The sequence below is a fragment of the Anolis sagrei genome, chromosome 5, assembly GCF_037176765.1.
Source record: "Anolis sagrei isolate rAnoSag1 chromosome 5, rAnoSag1.mat, whole genome shotgun sequence".
Classification (NCBI taxonomy): Eukaryota; Metazoa; Chordata; class Lepidosauria; order Squamata; family Dactyloidae; genus Anolis; species Anolis sagrei.
The window spans coordinates 110,469,810-110,486,846 of record NC_090025.1 but is presented as its reverse complement, the minus strand read 5'-3'; the positions used below and the strand labels follow the sequence as shown (position 1 = coordinate 110,486,846).

General features: G+C 37.0%; 1 protein-coding gene across 14 annotated transcripts in view; it reads right to left on the bottom strand.

The window, feature by feature from the left end:
* SLIT2 (slit guidance ligand 2) overlaps window positions 1-17,037 on the bottom strand; it is a 294,505-nt gene that overhangs the window by 5,137 nt on the left and 272,331 nt on the right. For all 14 annotated transcript variants that reach the window (XM_067468990.1, XM_067468994.1, XM_067468992.1 and 11 more), the window contains 6 exons: window positions 13,987-14,080; window positions 9,807-9,944; window positions 8,506-8,746; window positions 7,512-7,642; window positions 2,929-3,083; window positions 2,056-2,344 (listed from right to left, as the gene is read on the bottom strand). In XM_067468990.1, the coding sequence (XP_067325091.1) occupies window positions 2,056-2,344; window positions 2,929-3,083; window positions 7,512-7,642; window positions 8,506-8,746; window positions 9,807-9,944; window positions 13,987-14,080 (1,048 nt within the window). The remainder of the gene's footprint in view (window positions 1-2,055; window positions 2,345-2,928; window positions 3,084-7,511; window positions 7,643-8,505; window positions 8,747-9,806; window positions 9,945-13,986; window positions 14,081-17,037) is intronic.

Genomic DNA, 17,037 nt, shown 5'->3' with positions numbered 1-17,037 from the left:
TGAAAACAGTGAGTAGATAAATAGGTGCCGCTTTTAAAAGCGAGGAGGCATTTAGGCATCTATAAGGAAATGCCAGAAAATGCCGGCAATTCGATCAAAAAGGAAAAAGTTTACAAACAAAAAGCTCTTCGGCAGGGAAGATGGAGCAACAGCATTCCCCGTAATTGGAACAGAGCAGCGCCTCCAAAATGCCGAAGATAGGGAAAAGCCTATATATACCTATATATACCTCTGTCTACATATAGTTGTATGTCTTGTCTTTGTATAATTGAATGTTTGCCATATATTTGCTCTGTGATCCACTCTGAGTCCCCTTGAGGGTGAGAAGGGCAGAATATGAATACTGTAAATGTAAATATAAAATGTATATCAGGGGTCACATAAATATTTCTTTGGCAAAAAGGGGTTGCAAGTTGACAAAGTTTAAGAAGGCCTAACCTAGAGGATCGCCTTTTCTCATATAATCTGCCCTGTACACTTAGGTCCTTTGGGGGACGCTTACTTTAGCCAGCTAGAACCCAACTGGTGACCGCCATCCAGAGGACCATTTCATTGGTTGCCCCAAGACTGTGGAATGACCTACCAGAAGAGCTCTGATGACTAAATGAACTGTCAGAATTTAAAACACAACTAAAAACTGAGGCCTACCTAATCAGCTTTAAACCATGAATTTTAAATTTATATTTTATTATACTGTATTTTAATCACTGTATTATGTAATTTAATATATTATTTTACTGTATTATAGTGTGTTTTAATATATGCATGTTATTGTATGCATTTTATGATGATGTGTTTTAACTGTATTGTGCCTGGCCTCAAGCCATGAGGAGAGGTGGACAACAATTACTACTACTAGTAGTAGTAGTAGTAGTAGTATTTCACAGTTGAAACGGGGGCTTTGTGTTAAGGATACAACTGAATTCTTACTTTCAAATAAGAAGGCCTCAGTTCCTCTGAGAAAACTGTTCTGAGCTTTGCAAAATATGAGATTGGAGTTAAAAAAAATCTTATTTCTTTGGAGACTGATGGTTGGAATGACATTATTTTCTTTCATTATTTCCAAAGAATTCCATTTTCAAGTGGAATTCTTTGGAAATAATGTTTGTGAATATATAATCTTTATTTAAAGTGCATACTAGTTTGTGAATATATAATCTTTATCTAAAGTGCATACTGGCACTAGACAGAAACTCAAGGCCAACTCAGATGCAACACTGTTGAATTTAACATGCATGCCTTCAAAACTAAAAGTCTCAATTCCTTATTTTGAGTGAGAGGGCAGGGGGTACAGGAACTGTTACAGTCAGGGAAGGAGAGATTGACATTTTCTGTTCATGCTGTGGTTCACTTGCATCCAAATGGATTTTTTCAGTTGATACAGGCTCCAAGGATGTGTTTTTGAATTCTATCTGTCAAGTAATAATAAATACTTTCCCCATTTGGGCCCAGAATCCTTAGGTGAGATCTTAGGTTGTTTAGATTAATTTCTTTCTATTACCAGGTATGGTTAAGGGCCATTCACTTTATTGGATTATCTACACAAGAAACTAAACTGCAAAAATATTTCTCCATTATTCATTTTATGACTGAAAAATAGGTTTTCCAACAGCAAGGAAGCTCTGCCAGGAAGACTAATAGAGCAATGAGACTTTTATGTGGTATTCTATAATTTTCTTTTGAAAGCACAAGAGAAAACCTAGGCTAGTGAGGTGCAATGGACCCGCTTCCATTGTTCACTGAGAATGAAGTATCACACTAGCATCTATTCTGCTTTCCCCCCGCCCCCAGGTTCCCTGATAGCCAAAGAAAAAGTTGGGGCCCAAATGTACCAGGAAATAGTCTTGCGGTTTTTAGGACTTGGATATCAATTAAAACTTTTTTTAACAATTTCTTTCAATTTAGCCACTTTTTAAAGTCAACCATTTTCAGTGCAATATAGACCCTAATAACAAAATAATCAAAAACTACTGTTGTGAGGTTGAAAGCCGGCCATATTCCAAAATGTATATGCAAATGTGCAATAATACAAATAGGTGTTCTACAAGGACTTACTTATTTCCCAGACAAGGATCATTGGCTTGCTGATCACACAGTGTTCCTGTCCATCCTCCTTCACATTCGCAAGTAAAGCCTGACTGGCTAGTCTCGTGGCAGGTTCCATGGACACACACCTTCTTATGACAGGGCTCACAGCCTGGAAGAATTCCTACTTGCAGTGGGACATTCCTAAAGTCTTGCAGTTCACTGTTGATGTACAGATTACGGATACAGCCATGAAAACTGGTTCCATTTTGACCTGGGGACTGTCGTAGTGCAGCAACATTGTTCTTCATAGGCATGCCTGGAAAAGAAGGCATCATTAACTGAAATGAATTATTCATAACTATGATTATCTATGGAATTTGTCCCTTTTTACATAGCTTCTAAAGGGTTCCAAATCACGTTTTAATATTAAACAGCAATAATTTCAACTGCTGTTTTGTGAGATCGCCACAGAGCTTAACCAACTGATTCAATATCTAATATGACACTATATATTTTGCAGGTTGATCAACATTTTCTGATTGGTGTCTTAATTACAGATTTAGTAACTAAGACATTCTATTTCCAAGCAGACACCATATAACGATACTAAAGTTGAAAGGTTTGAGGACAAAAGAAGATGGACGGAGTTGTAGACTAACATAGTGCCATGTGGATCTCACAGCAGCTATGCACCAACCATGTCTAGAACAAATGAAATCTTTAGCATGCCTGATTTCAGAATAGATTGGGAAAAAGTAATTTGACTTTTGTTGTTGCTATTATTATTACTATTCCTATTCTTATAAAGCTGATCTCAAGTCTATCTGGACTATAAGATCATTTCCGTTTTGCCAAATTTAGTATATTACTCTTATCTACAATAAAAACATATTCCCTTACCTCCTACGTAAAGTGGAGAGTCAAAATTCAAAGTGGATTGCTTAGATAAGTTAGTGATGATCTTAGGACTTCCTCCATCAATTGACAAAGACAGGATCTGATCCATCGCAAGTAATTCTACTATGTGGAAATTTCCATCATTGATTGTCTCAACACTGAAATAAAAATAATGGATATTTATTTTCTTTAATGTTTTGGATAATGTATGGGAAGGTGGTCTGTGTTCTCTTTAAACACATTGTAGGTGTGCCATATTTCTCCAGTATTCAGAAACATCAATTAATAGACCAAAACCATTTTCCTGGTAGTAGATGGTCTGGTGAACTGAAACGATTCAACTTTTCAATAATCCTCCACTATGTGCTAAGTTTCATGCAGTGAACTCATGTAGATTCTAGACAAAACCCTCCAGATGTTCAGATACCATGATCGGAAGCATAAAAGAGATTGTGATTTTCTTGTTGACTTCAACATAATTACTAGGAGTGCACATCAATCACAACATTCAGCTTTTACCTGAACTTGGCAATTCAGAAAACAGCTTGATTTGGTTCAGACGAGTTTAGAAGCAGCTGGTCTTGGTTCTGAATCTAAAACTTGATTAAGAAATGCTAGTATTTGTGGCTCCCATCAAGTATAATTTAGAAATCAACAAATGGCTTATAGCTTTTTGTTTGTCAGAAATGAATAAATCTGCAGACACAGCAACCCCTTATGGATGATTATACCTACGAAACCTCAGTTACGTATGTGCAGATTTATTTGAGCTACAGTCATTTTTTTAAAAAAGGAGATACACAAAGCTTTTTGGTGGAATTGAGTGTAAGTCTGAAAGATAACTTCTCTTCTCTCTTTATTGAATACAGCTTTTTTCATAGAATCATAGGACCTCAGTTGGAAGGAACTTCCAAAGACAGTTAATCCAATCACCTGTCATGCAGGAATATACAACTAAAGCACATCTGAGAGATGGCCATCCAACTTCCATTTAAATAACTCCAAAGAAGAATAGTCTAATCCCACCTCCCATTCCACCTATTCCATTGCCCAACAGCTTGCCATCCTTTGGGCCAGTGTTGTTTTATCTACATCGTCTTTTCTCTTTAGGTGATGATGGAAATTATATGACCTCAACTAAGCCTTGGGGACAATACCCCGATGCCCCCAATACCTCTTCATTGAATGAAATAACCCTAAATAATAAATAATAAATAAATATAATCATTTCTATTTCTCATCTGGCTCTCCCAGAGGCACATTATGTGTTATATATAGATATAGATATATGAAATACATAAATTAAAATACAAAACAAACATTAAAATACAGTAAAAAGAAGACATGAGTTTCAAATTCATAGTTAAACATTGACTGGCTAGGTCTGAAGAAAGAGATAGGCCTCAATTGTTTCTTTAATTCCAAAAGCTGATTAACTTGTCTGATTTTTTCTGGCAGGTTGTTCCACAATCTTGGGGGCGGCTGATGAAAAGGACTTCTGCGTGCCCATCACCAGTGAGGTTCTGACACCCCTTAAAGGGCTGAAGTATGTGGGGCAAATTATATGAGAAATTGTGGTGTATGAATCTCAATATTGTGATTATTTTTGTTCTCTGAACCTTTTTGGAACCTGAAATTGCCTGATTACTTCTAATTTCGAAATAAATGTGTAGACACAGTATGCAATTATTCATGTGGCTTAAAAATGGGGCAACAGTGTGGCTGTTCACTCCTGCTTTAGCACATCTAGCCCTCTTCCTGCTATCAAGTGCATCAAGTTGCCTCATATGGAGAACAAATGAAAGAGACATCATTAACTATATTCTTTTCTGGAAATAACAAAGTTTCATAGTTGCAATGTGTCCCAAATCCTTTTGGATCATTTCTTTACAGTAAGAATGGAAGAGCCCCTCCAGCATTCCCATTGACATCCCATCATGCTAAATGATGGCATTACAACTATCAGGATGGCATTACAACTATCTTAATATCTTTTAAAAATTCTGAAAATTGTTGACTGGTATCCAAAACATGCAACATGTATGCAACTGTCAGGGTCTGCAATGCAGACGAAGATGAAGGGCTGCTAGGCCCAGCATCTGAGTCAGTGGAAAGCAAGGAACAACAGCTACAGCCTGGCAGTGAGGAAGCTACCTCTGCAATGCAGGACCAAGTGCCTCAGGCAAGGGGGAGTCCCGAGTTAACTCAGGATCAGGAGAGCAATGAGGCAGAGTTAAGTATCCCAGAAAGACTGCAACTGAGGACTCATGCTATTCAGCTACGTAGATCTGCCCGGTTGTCACAGAGAAGGGCCAACAGTTGAAAGCATTTGTGCTATGGAGCATAAAGAGTGGCAGTTTGGATTTGGTCTTCACTAGGAGCAACATTTGGAACCTGCTACTGCTTGGATGACCTTGTGTGCCTTATTGTATGTTAGACTTTGACTTCAGACTTTGGATTATGTATAGTTTGAATATGTTGGTGAGGACGTTTGGACTGGGCTATTAAATATGCCTTCTGGATTATCCCTGCATAGTTTGTTGTTTGAATCTACTTTGGTTTTGACTCTGGACTGACTTTCGAGGACCATAGTGAGTGGCTGTTTATACAGAGAGATGCTGTGCAGGGTTGTGACAGCAACTAGAAAAAGCCCTCTGGTTTTTCCTGGTGTCCTTTTACAGCTTTTGACTTCTATGCTGTGTCCTGAGCGGCACTATCTTGCATTTTGAGAGCAGGTTACAGTAATATGGAGGCTACAAGTGAGGAAAGACCAACAGAACTTCAGGACATGGAGGGAATCTCTGAACATGGAGATAAATGAGCCAGTGTGTAGTAACTAATAGTGTAGAAGACTAACAACTAGGTAACTGCTAGGCCAGACCTGAAGATCACTGGAATCACCTTGGACCAGTCACTACTACCTTTCTACATACTTAAAGGGGTTTTTTATAAAGACAGAATTAGTAGGAGGAGTATATGTTCCCACCTTGCCCTTCCTGAAGAAAAGATCAGATATTAAATAAATCAATCACTCAGATCAAAGAATTTAAAGGAATTTTACATTCAGTTTTGAAAGTCGACTAGAAAATGAAAGAAAATAGATGGCTGTGGTGGATTAAGGAAGCTGGAATGCATAAAGATAGAAATAATGGAGAGCTTTTGTTGCTCATTGTTTCCCAGAAAATAGCTGGCAGGAGAAAACACTAAAATATAAAATCCAAGAGCAATAATCCCCGAGTGCTTCCAGTTCCTCACATACAAGGATCTAGTTTCAATCTCTTCTAGATTTGTAAAGAAAAAACACAACTTAAATACACATAAATATCTTAATTCCCTTTTGAGTTTTAATATTTACTTCCATTCTTTTGTATGCAATAATGCTGTTTTTATTCAGTGTGATTAAATTCATGCATATGGAGAATAATACATTGGTTGAACAAATTACGATACTTTTTTCAGAACTATAAACAAAGCGTCATAAAGAGGAACAGAGTATTTTAAAATGCTTTCTTAGAGGAATATTAAACTCTGCCTTTATTGTATAGAAAAATGCTGGATTTTACAGGGGTAGGTTTTCCTTGGAATTCATACAAATCTCCTAACATCTGGGTCCTCTGATATTATTGCTGAGCAAAGAGGAACATTGTTTCCCAGAGAATGATTTTAGTCATTTTCCTTCTTTTGATTCTATTTAGCCATTTTATATGAATTACCTGAAAATCTAATTTTAAATAAGCACATAGTGGCGTATAAAAATGTACTAACCCCTAAGACAAACATATGCAAAGATAGATTATTCAGATCCTTCTCATTGCAACAGGGTGACCTTCCATTTAAACAGGATGAGCAGAGTCATCCCCTTGCTCATGTACTCTAATCTCTGTCCTCATCACATGGCTCCAAATGCCAGGTGCAGGGTGAGACAGCAGAACATCTACTTCCATATATCACAGAAGGTAGAAGGGAAATTGTCTTCCTCCAGGATGTTTTTCAGTGCAGAACGTACTGCTTAAATGTTTCCTGTGAAGGGGAATCCGCCAGCTTCTAAGGCGGTTTGTTCCAATACTAATAAGCTCACACTGTAAGGGGTTTCTCCTCATGTTACCCAAGACATATTTGCTGGTAATTTCCATAATGGTTTCTTATCAAATGTTCTGGAGCAATCTGCTCTTTCTTCTGTGTGGCAGGCCTTCAGACATATGGCAACCACAGTGCCATGCCACATCTTGCTTTGACCTTTTTCCTTCTTTAAGCCAAATATACTCCTCTATGAACTATAACTTACAGAACGGAACTATTTCAATGTTCTTAAAACACAGTGTGTACTTGTGTATGTGTAACCTTGTTAATGTATGTGTGTGTTGGGGGGGGGGGGGGGGAGAATCTTACAGCATCCATTTTCTCTGAGAAGTAGACAGTCCATATTATCAAGTTCAACTTCCAAGAAGGTTCAGATTACACTTATCATCTGAAAATGCTTTATGCTGTTGATTCTTATTTAGGGAAAATAATCAAGGAACTAAAAAATCAGTGAGACAATACAAAATTACTTCAAATTTTGGATGTTTGTTTGTGTACAGACTCACCTATAGATGGCAGATGCTGGATATGATCCCGTATCGTAGCTCACTCTCACCCGTCCACGATACAGTTCCACTGCTATATGATCTCTATCCCCTTTATATAGCAGGATTCCACTATCTTCATCTGTGGCAATCTTATAATACATTTTTAAAAAACACTTATAAGATGATGACAGTAAACAAAAGGTTTAATTTCAAAGAAAGACATTCATTACCAGCAACCAACCAAGTTATTTAATGAATAAATAAATGTATTAAACTGCCTAGATAATTAACCTCAAATGTGTCTTCTCATGAGTGCAAGCAAATATATACATGGTGGGCCAAAAGTCCCAAAGGAGTCTGATATACAATAATATATATATATATATATATATATATATATATATATATATATATATTTGATTTAAGACATTTGATATTTACATGTAATGCAAATCTATTTTCTATATATACTATGTAAGATGCAATGGTATTGTAAATTAAAATATGTAGATGACCGCATTTCTCTAAACTTCAAAGAGCCAAAGCCTTATAATATGGTAGCTCCACCTTTGCTCAAAGCACATTCAGGCCACAGATTACCAAAAAAGCATAGCCTTATTTCTACCCATTGTTTTTTTTCCTCTGAGCATCCACATGGAGATGCTCAAACTCATCTTCATGTTGCATACCTATTTAGGAAAACTCAGGCAGGGAAAAAGCAGCCAGGAAGGTACCAGTGAAGAAGAAAAGCAGTAGGGGAGAAAGGGGACAGAGTCTTTACTCTTGCCATGACTTTTCTGAACATGCTACCCACTGTTTGCAGTGGAGAAGTAATCTGCATCCTTTGACCTAGACTGCTCACCAGTTACTTTGGCTCTAAATGCTGTTAGAAACCTAAATTTGTGTTCCCAATGCTATTACAAATGTAGATGGGGTTGAACAGAATATAACAACAATTTACACTGAAACATGTACTTTATGACCACTTTATTTTACAGCTCCTTGGCCTTACCTGAAGAGTGATATTCGTTTGAGGATGAATCTTTGCTGAGGGAATTTGCAAGTACGATTCTTTGTTCACAAAATTAATACTGACCAGCTTTTCACATTTATCACCCTGGTAACCTGACAGGCACTGACAGATGGGATCATTGGCTTTGACGATGCACTGGGCTCCATTTTGACACTCATAGTTATCACAGGGACTGGTGCGAGGCAAGACCATTGGTGGTGAAAACTCACAAAAAAGTCCACTAGATGCAAAGACACAATGATGTCAAGTGAATCATTTTTCAGGTGTGCTAACAGATACTTTTCACTTCTAATGACCTATTTAAACCTGATAAAAATCTTATTGGATTTGCATGTTTGCACCATTAGTGCCAAATGCAAAAAGGACATTGTGGCGAGTTCATCCTAAGCAGCCACATACATTCCCCTGGACAGGGTCACAGCCAGAAAAGAATGGGGGGGGGGGGGGGGTTGCGAATCAAAAAGCACAAAGCAATTTAAATAGTAGGGTTCATTCTATATTTTATATAGACCTAATTAAATCAATTTTCTGATTTCATGGAGGGCTTCAAATCCCCCCCCCCCCCCATGTCTTAGGTTTTGCCTGCCAGTTATGGGTGGGTCAACTTGGTTGCTTCCACTATATCAGCTATTGCTGCAAGTAATGATTGTCAATAAATTGTCAAAATTTGCTAGTGATAGTGCTTTCAGTTCTGGAGGGACTAATTTAATTCATGAGCAAACCAATTTTTTAAACTTTATCCCTAACACCCCCCCCCCCGCTACAACCCTGTGTGCTTATTTGCCAAAAATAAAAATCCTTTCGCTTGTACTATTTGCAAGGCACCCAGCTTTTTTTCATCATCATCCACACAAAGATATTTCTGCCCAAAATAGCCGTCTTATTTTGCAAAAGTGCACTAATACTGTTCAGCAATACAAATTCATTTTAATATACATAGTATGTGTATACTGTAAGCAAATTTAAAATTCAAAGTTCATTTCCTGGTAAGAACAAAAGTGACCTGCTAGTCCTTGTTATCTCAAATGAATTAGTTTGGGTCAACCCTACCCCTTCCCCTAGCTACAACCGGAAGCTGCTTTTTAAGGACAAAAACTCTGGTACTCATTCTGACCTTTTGCTAGAATGCAGGGTAAAAGACAACTCTTTTAAAATAAGTTTAAGGACCAGAGAACTGGTTAGGATGTGAATGATCACAAATGCGGCCTGGCATGATAGTGGCAATATTTGATTGGCACGGGGTTTTTTGTCCATGTAGACAGGACCTAAATTTTTCTTACCTGTATCCTTCAGGACATATGCAAGTATAGCCATTCAATGCATCAGTGCACTGTGCTCCATTTTTACACTTATTGTCTTGGCAATCATCGTAGTCAATATCACAATGTTCTCCAACGTAGCCAGGGGTGCAATTGCATCTATAGAGTGGCAAAATATACAGGTAAATGCAAGTCCCTGCTAATAAGCAGCAGAGGAAAGAGGAAAAGTGGTTACAAAATTGAAAAGATATAAAAAGAAATGGTCATTATGAAAAGAAAACTAAAGTTTTCAAGACCCATTGTATTGGACTTTAAACAAAATACTTCAGAGCACTTTGTGATGAAAGCTGATATATTGATGAAAAACCTTGCTTTGCAAGAAAGACTGCAATTTACTGTCTGTAAGCTTTGTCTTCTTTTGCTTTTCTGACTGATTATATGATGTTACATCATGCATTCAGGCTGCACACCTTAAAGGCTCCCATGAATCATTCTGACAGCTCTCTTTGCAACTGTAATCACACAAATACTATTTTCAAAATTAGCAAATACATGAACCTTAGCCAGGAATTCAGCCATTATTATTTTGCTTTCAGCATTGTAACAACAACAACAACAACTTTATTCTTATATCCCATCACCATCTCCCTGAAGGGACTCAGGGCAGCTTACATATAGGTCAAAACGCCCACAAAACATAAAAGCAAAACAATCAATTAAAGCAAAAACACAATCAAAATAAGAGCTTAGTAAAATATAACAATGCAGATAAAACACAATTAAATAAAACATAAAAATATAAAACAGCAACATTGAAACTCAAAACAATATTTAGTATTGGTTTTATATGTTTTTTTAAAACGTTGTATTTTATGTACTTTTTAATTCTGTTTTAAATGTGGTTTTAAGTGTATATTGTTAAGGTATCAAATGGCTGCCTGGTTGTAAGCTGCCTTGAGTCACCTTTGGGTTCGAGAAAGGTGGGATAAAAATATCGTAAATAATAATAATAATAATAATAATAATAACAATAACAACAACAAAAATGCTCAACAAAACCAATAATTTATGTATAATGAGGCATTGAATTTTTGCCAAATTGTAAGCTGCTCTGAGCCCCCCTCAGGGTGAGATAGAGCAGGATAGAAATAAAGTAAGTAAACAAATAAATAAGTGAAACAGTGACTAAAGAATCCATACCGTTCACATATATTAGCATGATCAGGAATGCATTTTCAATTTGAAATGGTGAAAAATGAAATGAAATATTTATCTTGGATACTTTTGGCATAATATCAAGATTGCTTTATCAAAATCACCGGTAAGAAGGTATTCAGATTGTCAGAAGAAGTGTAGGAAGAAAAACTGTCCCAAACTATTTCAGTTATGTCAGTATTGCAATACTGCATTTTAGAAGAAAATATATCCCATGTGGATATAGTAATTACCTACGTCTCTTCAATCAAATTTTTTGGTAGGGTTAGTATAGCATTGAAAAATTCAAAATTGTATTCTGCATTCAGCAGGTTAGTCAAGAGAACTCATCAACCCCCTACCCCCACCCCCCTTTTTAGGCAGCCCCCATGCTCATCGTTCAGTCATTGTCCAGAATGCTATATCTAAAGGGAAGGAACTGATATTTAATTCCAATACATTTTTTGTGTTTATTATATTATTGAACAAATGTTCTATAACAGGGACTGAGTGACTTCAATTGTATAATATTTCCTTGATGTCAAAGGGCACCATCCTTTCACTCATGGAAAAAGTCCAGATAAAGGTAGGAAGAGCTCTACGTGAGAGATCTGGGAAGCTACATTGGTCCAATTCCTAAAACTTCTTTTAATATTATTATTATTGTTGGGATTTTGGTAACCTGCTTTGAGGGCTTCTGGGGGCTACAAAAATAAATGTATAAATACATAAATAATTTTTCCCAACGCTTGGTCGTCCCTTCAAATGTTTAGATTTCATAGTTTTATGGAAATTGAGTAATTGCGATAGCATCGGAAAATCTCTCAATTTTGCATAAACCCGGAGAAAGTAGGAATCAGGAATGCTACAATATATACTATCACTGGAGTTATCAATGTGCTCGGCAAACACAAGCTCAATGAGGTGCATGAAGGATCCAAAAAAGCATGCTTTAAAACTGGGTTTCAATGGTATTTTCATCCTAACCAAGATCTTTATTAAGTCTTGCTTCTTCATTCACATCAAGTTAATAAAAACTCTTTATCTAATGCTACATCTATTACAATATATATACGACATTGCCAGTTGATCAACGTCCATTTAAATAAAGACAAAGCCACAATTTTCATAAGAGTGGTTGGTAAGACATTGTGCCCCCCCCCCCCCGCAGAATCAGCCTCCACATCCACTGTTTCCTCTTAAGTGGATTTGATTATTTGGGGGGTTATAGCTACTGTTTATTTGGGCGTTTGTAGCTGGTGTCACCTCCTATTCCTGTACTTTCCCACTGAAAGAGGGTTTTAAAACTGGCAGCAGAATGAGTAAGGCAAGGAGAGATTTAAAATTGACTAAGTCTTTGTAGTTGAAAGGTGGCAAATAAAGTGAAGGGCTGTGGTGCTGTTGGTGAGACATGTGAATGTGGATTTTGGAGAAAGGGGTTTTGAATCTTGCTGAAGCTTGTACTGTGGTGGTGGGAAAGGGAGCGATAGGCCAGGATTGTTGGTAGGAAAGGAGTCTGCATGATGGGCAGCGAATATGATAATTCATGGTTCTTCCACTTTCACAGGTTCCTGGGTCCAAACCCTTGTTAATGTGGGCAGCTGACTGTACTTTTAAATATCTCAACAGACAACAGAAATAACATTTCAGACAAAGTGTAGTCCTGTGATTTTAACACTGTCACTATTATTTTTAACAGCTTTGCCTGGTGAAGAAACTAGTGAAACATCGAAAGCTTGATTTATTTTGTGCTTTTTGGTTAGTTCAATAGATGTATCTCTGTCTTGTGGATTTTGGATTTGGCTGTATTTTGTACTACAGTGCCAAACAGATCTATAAAAAGTATCAGGATATGGGTAATTCCTGTACTTTGATCCTACCCCTACCATTTTCCCCTAATCCCTTCCACTAACTCAAATGTTGCTGGGAAACCTACAAGCACAAAATGTTAGGTGTTACAAAGGATTAAAGGAGGAAGATGATACAAATTCAGTATTGGATCCTGCCTAGAAGATCAATAAACTTCTATTTATGGCAAATCTGTACCTTTTTCAGCTCCCCAAAGCAAATATAGACTACTAATCTTTATTTGTAGTCTAATATAGATTAGACCAGTGGTTGAAGACACTTTTTTTAGCAAAACCAGAAGGTTTAATAAGCTTCTCCTCCCCCATCATTCATACTATCACTTCTGACTTTCCAATTTTAGTTCTGCCCATCTCTAAAATCCCATTGAAAGGGAAGCAAACATTAAGAAAATGAACAAAAAAGATACATGCTTAACAAAAAACTAGCTCCAATAGATGATTATATGTTTTGTTGTTCAGATACATACATGAATTAATGAATTAAAACAATTGAATTAAATGGGAAGGTAGTATCTAAAAGCACTTAGCACAACCCACAATTGGCCTGATGTAGTTTTGGCACAACAAACCTAATACACTAAGCAGGTGCAGATCGGACCAGCAGGCTTCCTAAATCTCCTCATCTAAAGTCCATTAAAAACCACTTTTCAAGTGTGCATACTAATTAATGATAATAAGGATGCCAGTTAATTAAAGATTAGTCTTCCTGGTGATGAACCTCCTTATTATATAATAGTTCCCAATGTGACTTGCTAATAACCCATTTTGTAATTGCAGCTTCATAATCCAGCTTTAATTTAAGGCAATTATTCACTTCTAGTCCAAATAACTGAAAGGATTTAGTGTGGATTGTCACAGAGGATAAAAACTCTCCATTTGTCACTGTCTGCATTTAATTCACACTGCTAGGAAACTGGTCACTCAACACAGACTCTTCATGTTATTCCATGATGTTCCATACAAATTAAGGTTGGGGGGGGGGGGGGGGGTATTGAGCTACTATTCTGTGATCGCAATTCCTGTGAATCAATATTGACAGTGCAATTTACCTCCATGAAAACATAGCTTGCCACCATTCAAAAGTACAAATCAGTGATCAAAAGCACAGACAAAATGGACTATAACGATACAGTACTTACTTGTATCCTTTGGGTGTCAGGATGCACTTTGAATCATGCTGGCAGGGATTCAGGTCTTGGGCACAGAAATCCAGCTTTTCTTCACATAACTCACCTGTAAGAAAAATATATCCAATCAGCATAATTAGACCACCTTGGGACCCGAAAAACAAAATGACTGTTTCAACTTGTTTGCACATAAGCATTTGTATTTGTTCTGGGCCAGCAATAAAAAAATGAGACAGCAAGATTCAAACAGACATTCAGGACTCCTCCAAAAGCTTCATGCTTGTTCCCATAAAATTTCCCCAGTTGTGAGTAGATTTCTCTTACAACTAATTAATGCTTCTGTTATGGAGCTGAGGTTTTAAGGTTCTTAACTACAGTCGACACAGAATCGCGGCTAAAAGGTCTTGCTTTCTTCCAGTTACAATAATGTTCAAAGCATTGCAACTGAACTCTGTATTACTACAAAAGGATTTCAGTAATTCTATGGTAAATAGAAAAATATAACACGGATTTATACATGCCTTGTTCAACCTTTAGTTAGTGACACTTAAATTATCTCCACAGTTTATGTCCATATCACTCCAGTAAAATGTGTGTATTTATGTTTTCAAGTTGCCTGCAACTCCATTAATATCATATGGTTTTCTTAGGCAATTAATCTGTTAATAGTTTTCCACTGCCTTCTACAGCACCTGGTATTCATTGGTAGTGTCCCATCCAAGAACTTACTAGGGCTGACTCTACTTGGCTTCCAAGATCAGATGTCTTTAAAACATTTAGATTTATCTAGCAAAATGTATACATAATGAAATATATTGGTGTGTGTTTGTGAGGTTAATGATGGAATGATGGACAGCTTAGAAGAATGACCACGAATATTGGTATCATCCCCATTGTTCACATATTTAAGCAGCAATGTAGGAAGCAGCCATGGGGAGTCAACTCCTCTAGCAGAACAGCTGCAATTAGGCTTTTCCAGTAGATCTCAGGCTGCTCTTTACCTATGTTCAACTATAGACATAATCTTCTTTTGAACTCTTTATACAGGGTGGCCCAAAGATCACAAAAGGGTTCTAAATATACTGTATATAATACTACGGTATTGGTCACCATATACAAGATTTGGTTTTTCACATATAATGTTATTTCCTATATATATATTTGTATATGATACTATGGTATTGTTAATTAAAAACAAAAGAAAATAAAGGGATTATTAAATATTGAAATCCAGTTATAGAGGATGATTTTGGCCCCACCCTACATAACTGCTGAAGCATCTTCTATAATATTCTATTATTGCACTGAAACTAGATAACGGCTCACAGTGAATAAAAGATGAATGCCAGTTCCTTGCTTGGACACCTAAAGGCTCAGAAGACAGAAGCAAAAAATCCAAATGTTTGCCATTCCTTTTCACTTATCCTTCATTTAACCATCCTTCGTTACCCCCTTTTCTTTGTTGAATTTTCCCCCTTCCTATCTCTCCCTCAAATTCCCTTTCTGCCTGGGTGACGAAAAAGAAATCTTTCATGTTGACAAATGCTATTGCTATGATCATACTTAAAATTATATTTTGTTTGGTAATAGTTAGCTAGTTACTGCTAATACTTTTTCACCAGCAAAAACACAAATTAATACTAATAACAAATCATTTAATTGTAATCTTCCCCATAAAATGTCAGTAGCTTAAAAATAATGTCAAAGGTAGTGTAAGACATTAATCAAACTTAATAGGACCAGATCCTGTAACTGTGCAACAAGTTTCATGTGCACAAGTGAGGTTTAGCTTTTCTTTTCTTCAACAGCAGCCTTTAATCTGCCTGACAAGTCTCTTTCTGAAATTCGAAGTAGAATTTCAGAAGAAGCTTGTGATATAACATGAGGATCTGCAATGCCAGGAGGCAAAGTTTTTTTTTTTTAAAAAAAAATGTTATGGATGCACACACAGTCTTTGAATCACTTAGCCCTTCACATGGCCCTTGGGGCCATGTTTTTTGGTGGCAGCCTCATGGCGCCCCGCATGCTCTCCCTCCTTCCCCCATCTTATGGTGGGGATAGGACAAGGCGCGTTAGTGCCCTGTCCCCGTCCCCATCAGATGGGAGAAAGGGTGGTAACATGTGTTGCCCCATTGCCCTTTCCCCATCATATGGGGAAAAGGGGAGGAAAGTGTGGTACCTCTCACTAGAGAGATAGACAGATAAGTCAATGAGGCAAAAAATCTTCATCCAAACAGCAATTATACCGACTGTTGTTACAGCACTCAACTACCGTTAATATTTGGAAAAAGAAAATTTCCAGTAAGGAAATGAGTTAAAGGATTATAGTTCTTGTGAGTCTTTCCTATTTTTGAAATGATTTTTAACGTTTCCTGTCCATAAGTGAAATTATCAGAGGACAATGCCTAAGTTGTTCTTAAGTAAGCAAACCTGTTGATGCAGTCATAGTTGAGAATAGAGAGTTCAATACTATACAATAGAGGACTCAGGCTGAAAATAAACCAATGTATATTATGAATGCTATCCATTCTGAAATGTGTGTTATCAATGAAAGATAGAAAGAAGAAAAGTTTATTGGTGAGTAATTCTAGTTATCTTGTGTGAAGTGGCATACCTACCCTTAGTTCACTGCAGAGCTGGACCCCCAGAGTGTGTTTATATATGTCTTCTGAATCATAGTATGCTTCATGAAAAGCAAATGATAGTGGCAGTCTTTTACTAGTTGCAAGAAACTGCTACATTATGGGTATTACTGTATAGTGTCCACCCCCTCCCAGCCATACTCTACCTTAAGGATTGGTTACTATCATTTTCTTGACAAGCAGATTCTTGAATTAAACTTGGAAGCAGTTGTTGGTACTTGCCATCTCCCTCCTGATGACCACAGGGAGATGAAAATGTATTGAAACAGTCCTGGGTCAGTTATATTATCTGACTACGTAACTTAATGGCATCCAATTCAAGGCAACTGTGTTCACCCTTCAACCTGTCAAGATAATCTGTCTTTACTGAATTCCCTCTATCAATTTAAATTTTCTAGTCAGGTCTATAGTTCACTTGTCA